General features: G+C 43.5%; 1 protein-coding gene across 1 annotated transcript; it reads right to left on the bottom strand.

Moving 5' to 3' along the window:
• Positions 1–6463: 6463 nt before the first annotated feature.
• On the bottom strand, positions 6464–8266 carry LOC309848755 (uncharacterized protein). The gene is given in 2 exon segments (XM_082700736.1): positions 6464–7729; positions 7732–8266. Coding segments are annotated over 2 exon segments (1167 nt in total). The 5' UTR covers positions 8233–8266; the 3' UTR covers positions 6464–7063.
• Between the last annotated feature and the right edge of the window lie 2938 nt (positions 8267–11204).

Here is an 11204-nt window from a genome sequence, read left to right as displayed (position 1 = left end):
TAAACCTGGTGATTCACAGACCTGTACCCCTGGGGATAAAAATATATGTTTATAAAAAATAAAAAATTAAAAAAAAAAAGAAAGATGTCACTTGTAAAAAGGAAAGGGAACTCAAATGTTATATAGACACCCTGAATCTTCAGAGGAAAATGTCCCAACATGGAAGAAATAGTAAGTCCCTGCAAAGTCACAGGGTGATATTGTGTGGATGGATGTTCCCTGCATTCTTTATCATGGGTCACCGCACTTAACCCTCTCTCCCTCCCTACCCAGTGCAGATGGGAGTCTTCAAGCCTGAAGAGATGTTACGGGATTTTTTCCAAGTTAACACAAGTGAAAGACTGAGTCAGGGCCGACATCCAGGAGCCACAGTGGCCCTGCCCAGGATCTCACCAGAATCCTTTGTGTTTCTTACACAGCAGCTCAGAATTATCTGGGCTCGATCAGGACCAAGGACGGAGCCTCCGGCAGCAAAAACCCTAGATTTAATCCCCTGTGGCTGGTGTTTGGTTCTGGAACCCAGAAAAAAACAATCCCAGCTACTCACTTTGCCAAACAGACCACTTCGCACATGAAGACCTTAAGGAAAATGAAATTCTTTATTTCATTCTTGAGTTCTGAGAAATGGGGACATATGAATTTTCCGTGTTTCTCAGAAATTTAAAAAAATAATCATTAATTTGTTCCATGATTTGCTTGTTCCATAACAGCATGAAAATGCTCTGTTTTATCATTGTTTTTATCAGTGGCTCCCATAGATTCGAGCTTTACCCATCAGCTGCTGGTGTCCTGTAACTAACCGAGATTTTAATCTTTCAGAGTCCAAAAATCCCTCTCTGCTTCTTTTTTTTCTGGTAGGGTGTGTCTACGGGCCTCTCTTCGCATTAATAATTCTCCAGTGCACAAAGATGCTGCCCTGGATCCTGCTGGTGAAACACGCCATCGTCAAGGCAAGGACACTGAATCTATTTTGGGACCACATATTAGGAGGAATTGAATGAGCAAATGAATTATGGAGGCTGCTCACAGAGTTGAGGGCAGCCTGCTAAAAATGGAAGACAGAAAATACATCTCTGTGAGTTTAGATCCCTCGGATATGGTTCTTTGTATATCATCTCACTTTACTCCTGTCTTGAACGGCGAACGCGAAGGATCTCATCTGCATGCACAGTGGCCAAATGCTCACGGACGCAGCTGCGAGACCCTGAGGACAAACGAGCGCGGCAGCTCTGCTCGGTGAATTTTCCTCAAGCAGTAAAGATAAACGACAAAAGGGCAGCGGGAACTGTTTATTTCAAGGGCTTTGGCTGCTCCGTGGGTGGGTTGTCATAATTAGAGGAGAGACCTCAGCTCCGACCTTTCTCCGCAAGCCGCGACCCAGCACCAGCAGAGGCCTGGGTCATAAAGCACAAGATGTTTAAAGGGGAATAAGTTGGCAATTAAAAGGAGGGCCATCCAAGACACTGTAATAAATTTTCCATCCGGAGGGGATGGAGAGCAACTTGCTTAAAGGACAAAGCAGAGTGGCTGAAAGATTGGACTCAGTTCAAAGCCAGATGACATCCTCTTGCTGAAAAAGCACAGAACGATTCAAAACAGGGGGAAAAAAATGTGCATTGCCCTAAAGCTTCTCATAACCTGCAGCCAGTGGCTCGCTGATGCTAGTCCTTGCATTTGCCCAGCCACATTGAGAATGGTCAGCTTGGACCATCAATTAACCATCAACTACCAGAAGGAAAACTAGTTCCCTCATCAGGGGATCGTGCAAAACACCTCTCTCTACTTTTATTTTCAACGGACCTGCTAGGAGAGTTAGTGGAAGTCTCAGATGAGCTTCTGGAGGTCCCTGATCTCTGTCCCATCCTTTCTTCCATACAGTCCCTCTGCTGCTTAACTCTGGGCCCAGTTTTTAGGGCTGGAGTGGATCTCCTTAGTTCTGGAAGGAGCCTATGCTCGGTCTTTTTCCATTCTTCAGCCGAGAGCTTCTCTAAGACAAGTGAACCTTTCTCACACTTACATCTCACGCTGGGGTGTGTATGCCCTGGAAACATGACACTTTGTGACAGACAACCAATCCGACGAGATGAACACCGCACAAAGAACATCACATGATTTAAGATTGGACTGGGGAGGATGGCAGGTTTTTTAATGGAAGTTTACTATGTAGATGAATGCCAAGTTCGTATCGATTTTATTTTTATTTTATTTTTTTAAAATATTTTATTTATTTATTTATTTGACAGACAGAGATCACAAGTAGGCAGAGAGGCAGGCAGAGGCGGGGGTGGGGGGAGCAGGCTCCCTGCTGAGCAGAGAGCCCGATGTGGGGCTCGATCCTAGGACCCTGAGATCATGACCTGAGCCAAAGGCAGAGGCTTAACCCACTGAGCCACTCAGGCGTCCCATTTGTATCCATTTTAAACATTAAAATGAAAGATGGTAAAGTATATACTATACAGTCTTAACCTCAGACCCTTGGGAGATATATTCCAACCACATAATGGTCAATGAGTTCTCCCAGCAACTCACTGAGTACCCAGCACTGCAAAGCCCAGCATGCTGGAGCCAAGTGCATGGTGAGAGCCTACAGGGGCCACAGACACAGAGACACCCACTTGTTGGCAGAACAGCCATCAACACAGGGAGAGGTGGATCAGGAGCTAGAAGGGGTCTGGTGCTCACCCATCAGGACTTGGTGATGAGATGCTCCCAAAAGAAGAGACTAAGGAATAGGGCTCCTTCAACCTGACTACAGACAGGACCCACCAGCGGCACTTGCCAAACCTCCAGATTCCCAGGCTAATCGCAGGCATGCCGGACCAGTCTCTCCATGAGTACACCCAGAAACCTGTTTTTGAAAAACTGCCCCAGTGATTCTGATGTGTCATGGCTCCAGTCCCCAGGCGCTGAACAGAGAAGATACTAGGAGAGGAAAACTGCCTTGGTCCTCTTTTGTAAGCTGGGGTCTCTTTGAGCAGAAATACTGTAGTAGTCAGCAACCTATGAGCTGTAGGGGCTATTTTCTGGGCCAAGGGGATCTTCATCAACAAGCCCTTGCATGGAAATAACATGCCAGAGCTCTTGATCTGTACCTGAACATCCCACCTTTTCATTTTCAGAAATCTCTGTGCAGGCTGAGTTCAGAACATAGCACATCTGTGCACACAAAGCAGCTGTCACCACGGCAGTGGCCAGGATGGGGAGGGGGGCTGCACCCCCCCAGGGCATGGTCACTGCTAGCTCATCCGGGGATACTCTCGAGGAAACCCAGGGGACAGAGGGGATGGATTGGGGTGTGGGGAGGATCTTTAGAGCCTATAGCTTCTTTGGCCAAAGAAGGCTGGAGCCCTTCTCCCAACCTCCCCTCCAGCCCAGACCCCTCTCAACACTCCACATCACACCCCATCTTCCTCCATGGCCCATCTCCAGCAAACCATTTCCAATCTCAACTTCATTTCCTTGGCAAGTCGTAATGGATTTTATCTGCAATTACCCTTAAACAAGAACAAGCTGCTCTCCCTAGGGTGAGCAACTCAAAGGATTTTTTTTTTTTTTAAGAAAACAAAAAAGGGAAAGACCTCCTCTAATAGATCTGAAATACAATCATTCTTTTGTGGGGACCACGGGAAGAACTCCACCCTCCTCCATAGGGTCAGACTCTGCTTTGTTATTAGCAGGTTCTGCTGTGCCCATCACTCCAGCGATAGCTCCCTCACTTGGCAATTACTTGATGAATTGCTTTTTCTGGGATACAAGCCAACTGTGTCCCTGTTGAAGAATCTCAGCCTAGGAAAAGCACCAACAAAAAGTAAACAGTTGTCGATGGACATGGATGACATGCTACAGGGGCAGTCTCCCATCAGTACGAATTTGCTTAACATTTATGACAGATAGAACATTCTCTGCAGGTGCAGATGGAAATATCACTCCTTTCCTAAAAGAAAATACATCATGGTTTCAGGGGCCAATTCTAGGTAAGCTTCTCAGAACATGCCTCATTAAGCACTAGTCTTATGAAGTACTCCACTAAAAAAATCACTTTTGGGGCACCTGGGTGACTCAGCTGGATATCTGCCTTCAGCTTGGGTCATGATCCCAGATATCTAGGATCAAGTCCCGAGTTGGGCCCCTTGCTCATCGGGGAGCCTGCTTCTCCCTCTGTTTGCGGTCCCCCTGCTTGTATGCTCTCCCTCTCTACCAAATACATAAGTGAAATCTTAAAAACAAAAAACAAAAACAAATCACTTCTGTGTTCAATTAAATTAGGCAAACACTGCATACTTGGCACCTTCTCTGGGACACTTATGCTGCACTCTAACCTCTGAATTATCGAGAAGTGTGTTGCTTAATTCCCAGATATTAGTTTTCCTAGATATCGCATTGTTACTGATTTTCAATTTAATCAGGCTGCACTCAGGGAATATACTTTGTATTATTTCAATTCTCTTAAATCTATTGGAACTTGTTTTATGGTGAATATATGCTGAGCATTTGGAAAGAATGTTTATTTTACAGTTGTTGGATATATATAGTAGACTAAAAATGTTAGTAAGATCAAGGTTAGTAGCGTTCTTCAGGTATTTTATGTCATTACTGATTTTTTTTGGTCCAGTTGTTTTATCAATTGCTGACGATGATTTTGGAATTGTCTACTTCCCTCTGTCAGTTTGTCCATGTTTGCTTCATGACTCATGAGGCTGTGTTAATAGTTGCATACTCATTTATAATTGTTATGTCTTTTTAAAGAACTCTCCCTTTTATGCCTATGGAATGACCATCCTTATCTCTGGTAACACTCTTTGTTTTGAAGTCTGTTTTACTTGACACTGAAGTAGCCCCTCTTCCCTTCTAATGCCTACTCTTTGCATGGTACAACTTTTATTTTCAACCTATTTATGACTTTCTATTTAAAATATGTGTCAGGTGCCTCCGTGGCTCAGTTGGTTAAGGGACTGCCTTTGACTCAGCTCATGATCTTGGCGTCTCAGGATTGAGTCCCTCATTGGGCTCCCCACTCAGCGGAGAGTCTGCTTTTCCCTCTGACCCTCACCCCCCGGAGCTCTCTCTCATCCTCTCTCTTTCAAATAAATAAATAAAATCTTTTAAAATTAAAAAAAAATAAAATATGTGCCATGCAGGTAGGATATAGTACAAACTTGTTTTTTAATCTATTCTATTAATCTATATTTTTTAATTGGAGAGTTTAGACCATTAATATTTACTGTGATTATTAATGTGATTGGGTTTAGGCCTACAATTTTATAATTTGTATTTTCTTTGTCTATTCTTGTTTTGATTCCTCTCTTCATCTTTTCCTGCCTTTGGAGCATTATTTAAGAAAAGTTTTAATCTTCCATATTAATTTGTTTGATTTTGGGGGGTTATATTTTGTTCCTAAGTGGTTGCCTACATATTGAAATATATACATCTACCTTTCAAAGTCTACTTAGAGTCAATATTGAAACTTAGATTAGAAACTTGGTAAGCTCTCTTCTCCCCACACTGATCTTTGTCTTACCATGTCATAGGTATTACATTTGCAAACATTGTAAACTACAAAGATAATCCCAAATTTTGCTTTCAAAAGACACATATTTTAAAGAACGCAAGAAGAGAAAATGGCCTTTTATAGTTGTTCAGATATTTGCCCTTTTTGAGGCTCTTCCTTCATTCCCAAAGACCCAGGTTTCTCTCTGGTTTCATTTCCAGAAGAGCTGGAATAACTTCCTGTAGCATTTCTGTTACAGCCAGTCTGCTGCTGATGGATTTTTGCAGTTTTTCTTTACCTGAAAATGTCTTTTTTTTTTTTTTTGCTTTGATTGTTGAAGGATATTTCTGCTGCATTCAGAATTCTGAGCTGACAATCCTTTTCCTTCAAGCACTTTGAAGATGCTATTTCTTTGGTCTCTTTGGTCTCCACGGTGTTTGAAGAGAAACCCGCTAGTATTCAAATTATTGTTCCCTGTACATAATGTGTTATTTTTCTCTAGCTGCTTTCAAGATTTTTTTTTCCAGTGGTACTTAGCCATCTGATTATGATGTGTGCAGGTATTTCTTAAAGACTTTGTCTTGTTCAGAGATCACTGAGCTTCTTAAAGCTCTAAATTTATGTCTCTCACCAAATTAGGGAAATTGAGGCCATAATCTCTTCAAGTAATTTTCTGTTCTCATCAGTCTCTTCTCTTTCTTGGACTTGGTGAAATGCATGTTGACACGTTTGGTTTTATTTCAAATAAACTGTCATTTATTTTCACTCTTTTCTGTCTTCACGTTGGATATCATGGGCTTCCCTCCATTATCTCTATTCTGCTATTGGATCCCCCACTGAATTTTTTATTTTATATATTGTATTTTTAAATTTTCCACTTCCTTCTTTTTTACAGTTTCTATTTGTCTAATCCAAACTCCTATATTTTCACTTATTTCAAGTATATATATATATATATATATATATATATATATATTTTTTTTTTTTTTTGCATTGCACTTTTTAATTGCACAGGTAGTTTTAAATAAATGGAGAAAGCACCTTCCAAAAATTACACTAGCAGGGAAAGATTCCATCAAGCATTTACATAGTAAATTTCCATAGTTTTACACAAGATTCTTGATCTTTACGTGAACTGTACATGAGGGAAAGGAGCCCCCTCAGGTAGGTTCTCTGCTTGCAGAAGCAAACTAAAGGACTTAAAGTTGGAGGCAAGCCTGGGATGCCAAGAAGGAGTAAAAGAAATGTTAAAGGGCCACTCATAAATTTCATGTCTAAGATGCTTGTCTGATGACCCTTACATAAGAATTTTAGGGCAGACTATTGCCCTTAAGGGTACAACCTCAAAAACTGTAATTCTGGATTGTAGTAATATATCTGAGTACCTTGGACTGCTGGATGACAAAGACAATACTTGGGGTGACCTCTACAGTTTAACAGACAAATACTTTAAGGGAATTCCCTAGCACTGTACACCCTCTACTTTGGCTTTTTAAAATGAAGCACAGGCTTCTTTGCTATCTTCCAGGCAGTTATAATGGTCAAAAGAAAAGGGTAACAGCCCTGGATCATTCCTTAGACACTAATCAGCTGAGGAAAGAGTTCATTAGCAAAAGTGTCCTCCCAAGAATGGTCTACACCAAGCAGAGAGGACATGTCGCTCAAGGGAGAAGGGGAGCCCTCATATCCACAGTCACTGTAAGCATCCAGTAGACAGGAAGATGGCTTCAGGCAGTGGCTGGATGAAAGTAGATCTGAGGTGCCCAGCTCTGGAATGAAGTCATCTTCTACAAGTTCTTCCTTCACTGAGACAGTGTATTCAGGGTGATCTTTCTCTGAGGGGCTGAAAGGTGCTTCCTCAATTTTCACTACCACATTAGCTTGGCTCTCTGTCTCAGAGGGTATCTCTAAGACTAGGGGCTTGGTGTATACGTGATCAAAACGAATCAGTTCATTAATGGCTTCCAGCTTGGCTGATGACGTCCCCAGTGACGGAGAAGGGGAGGCTGGTAAGGAACTGGGTCCTTCGGGATGGGCTTCTGGATGCTGCTCCAGGCTGGGAGACTCTGGGGAAGGACATCTGAAGAGCATGACTGGATCCAAGTTGAACAGAATGCCCAACAGGATATCAGACTCAGAGTCTGAAGAGTCAACGCTGTCAGAATCCATGGGGAGATGTTCGGGAGGGGTGACAACTGGGCCTGCACCTGCTGCAGAGGTGCACGTAGTCTGAGTGCTGCGGACTCAGCAGACCCGGCCACTGGCCTCGCTCCATTCCCCTTGGTCTGGGTCTCCACCTCCTCTTCAGTAACCAGGGCATCCATCCCCAAGCGCTGTCTTAACTCCTGGTTCTCAACTACAAGGCCATGAGTTTTCTCTCGCAAAAGTTGATTTTCTAACAAAAGTTTTTGGTTCTCTTCCTCCAAATCTACCACTTGCTGTTCCAGCTCACTCATTCGAGCTTTCTTTCGGTCTCTGGCAGTCTGGGCTGCTACTCTGTTTTTCAGTTTCCTCCGCAGCGCCTTCTCCTCGGGGCTCAGGTGCGTGAGGCGCTGTCGCTTGCGTGCCTGGGGCGGCCCCCCGCTTGCCGCCTCGGGGCTGGCCCCTCGCGGGCCCGGCACCATGAGTGGCAGAGCCCGGCCAGCCGGGGCTCCGGCGGCGGCGGCGGCAGCGGGCTTGCCGGACAGAAGCAGCACTTTGGGGGCCCCAGCGGCCGGGCTCTGCGCGGGTGCCACCACCACCATGACCCGAGAGTGTCTACGCCAGTGCGCGCCGCCGCCGTCCGCCCTATTTCAAGTATATTTTTAAAATATTTTATTTATTTACTTGTTTGAGAGAGAGAGCACAAGTCAGGAGAGGAACCGAGGGAAAGGGACAAGCAGACTCCATGATGATCATGGAGCCCAACACAGGGCTCATTCCTATGATCATCATGACCTGAGGAAAATCAAGAGTCACATACTCAACCAATTGAGGCACATAGGTGCCCCCATTTCAAGCATATTTTTATTTAGCTCATGGAGCATAGTATTAATGCTGCTTTAGAGTCTTTGCCTGATAATCCTAACGTCTTTGGGTCATCTTTGGGCTGGCATCTCTTCTTTGTCTTTTCTCTTGAGAGTTGGCCACATTTTCCTGGGTCTTTGTATACTGGGTAATTTTGATTATATTTTTGGATTATAATTTTGGACATTGTGAATACTCCTGTATACTCAGTCCTATGATAACACTAACGAAGGGCTGAAATTTGTTTTAGCAGACAACCAACTGAGTTTGATTCAGACCCCAAATTCTTTCTTACTTTCTATGGGTATCAGTTCAAGTCCAGCTTAGTTCTCAAAGACTTCACTGTATTGGTTTGGGTCTGTCTTGTGCATGTGTATGGCTTGGATGTAATGTTGGGACTTGGGAAGGGTTAAATACAGAATTAGGAGAGTTGCTCCTTCTGGCTTCCTCCACTCACCAGACCTCAGGATATGTGTCTGGTTCCTCTGACCAGAAAGAAATAATTTCTATTGACATCAAAGGACCACACTGCAACATGGCTAGAGATCACCCTCAAAACGAAGCTAGAGGGAGAGAGAGACAGAAGCTCACTTTGGTGGTCCCTCCTTGAAGTTTTGACTCCTCTCCACAATCTACTTGCTTTTATTTACTTTTCAGAGTCAGAATCCTCAGTTGTTATTATTTTTATTTTTTCATTCAAAAATTTCAGGTGTATTCTGTTGGAAAGGGGGATCCCGTGCAGTCTTTTGACTCTTGCTTGGCTGCATAAGAACATGTCCGTTCTCTGACATAACAAGCTCTCGCAGCCTATGCGGGGCTTGCCCTTGTGAGAGAGTATCTTTTCCTATTTCAGACTCAGTGAGTGCTCTTTTGTTCTGCCTAAGCACTTATATCAATGGCCCTCAGGCACATGCCCAGCTTTCTGTATTTCAGACCCCACAGAAGAGGGGTCTGGGGCCTTCCACTGTGGTACAAGGTGGGATTCATGCAAACACATCACCTGTATCAACTGTGCCTTGGATCCACTGTGGGGGTGGGGGGCAGTGTGAGGTGTGGGGAAAAGCAATGCATGCCAGGGCCTGGGTCCTGTGCACTCTCTCCTCTTGCTGTAAGTAAACACTGCACCACTTGAACCTGGTGTAGGCGTTGTCTGTTAGTGACTTCAGATCATGCACTGGTTTCTTCCCTGGATGCACTTATCTGCCTTTTAACCTTGGCCACACTCACATTATATTCTATCCTGAGGCACAGCCTGACCATCCAGTGAATGGTCAAATATAAGCAGATGGCAGGATGGGCTATAATGGGTTTGTGTTGCTTTAGAGGTACTGGAACTCCATACAGCACTGTAGAATATTCAAAGCTCTGAGAAGTCTTGTGATGGTTACCTTGGCATAATACCATCTTTTCCAGTTTAAATTGGACTTTGTCACAATGTTTTATCCATGGTGAATAAGCAATACAATGAACTCTGACAAGATGCCCTACATATAGTAAATATTCAGTACAGACGTACTGAATTGAATTTTATGGTTGGGGTACCAGGTGAATTGAATTTTTTGAATTCATTGTTTTGGGAACCCACATCTTAATGAATAAAAAGATGAATATTTTAAAGAGCCAATAAAAAGAAAACCATTCTTTTTTCCTTTCACAATCCTGGCCTGGTCCATAATATGGGGATGTCCCCGATTCTCCTGGTCTCAGTGAGGAAGAATTAGGGAATAACTTCTTGTTTGGTTGGTTGTTTCCTTCGCATTCCCCTTTCTTTCTTCTCCATGAGAAAATAGTAAGGATCTGACATTCTTTTATTTCTGTTTCCAAATGATTGGAATATGTTGAATGTAACTATTCATTCTATGCCCTGTGACTTGGCTCTGAGTCTTATTTAGGCTCCATGGGTTAGGGGGCAGGCCAAGCCCACTCCCTCAACATGCAAATCTCAAGATCTAGACTGCAAGGGAGAGGACAGATAGGAAGGGAATGCGCCTTAGCAGCAGGTGCAAACAGCATTCTGCAAATAACCATAACAGCAATTAAATGAATATTGGATGTTAATATCCTTTGGAATCTGTGTCTAGTTCTCAACTAGCTTGAAATCTGGAGGCAAGGAGGAGGAATGGTTGGGCTCACACAGAACCCCCAATGTCCCTCATCCTTAGTGTGAAATCTTAGAGGTTGTTAAAAGGAAGGTGTACTGCAATCGCCATGAAGATTATAGGGATTGTTGCCATTTACTTACCCCCTACCACACACCAGATGCTGCATCTACGTCCCAGGACAATAAAGAAAGCACCGTCACTTCCCTTTGCCTGGAGGAACTAGGAGCCCTGGATGGTTACCTGACCAACATAGGCTCAGAGCCGGGACTTGAACTCAGGTCCCAGAACTCAGAAGTTTCAGACTCTGCCTACGAGCTCCTCTCATATCAGCTCTATTGGTAACTTCATTTGCTCAAATCAACATATCATGAAATAGAAATAATAGGTACCAATGTCAGAAAAGCAGGAAAAACATTTGTAGACAATTTATTTGTATGATAGAAAAATCCAAGACAATTAAATAAAAAAATGGTGAGAATTGCTATTGAAATCCTTCTTTGTCCTTCGTCGTGAAGGACCCAATGCAAGAAGTGACAGATGTTACAAAGGCTTTCTCAGTTTTCCCTGGTCCTCATAGGAGTAAAAACAAGGTCATTTCAATCCTTACA

This window comes from Mustela nivalis, assembly GCF_964662115.1.
Source record: "Mustela nivalis genome assembly, chromosome: 15".
Taxonomy (NCBI): Eukaryota; Metazoa; Chordata; class Mammalia; order Carnivora; family Mustelidae; genus Mustela; species Mustela nivalis.
The sequence above is the reverse complement of the archived record's forward strand: the minus strand, read 5'-3'. Positions and strand labels throughout refer to the sequence as shown.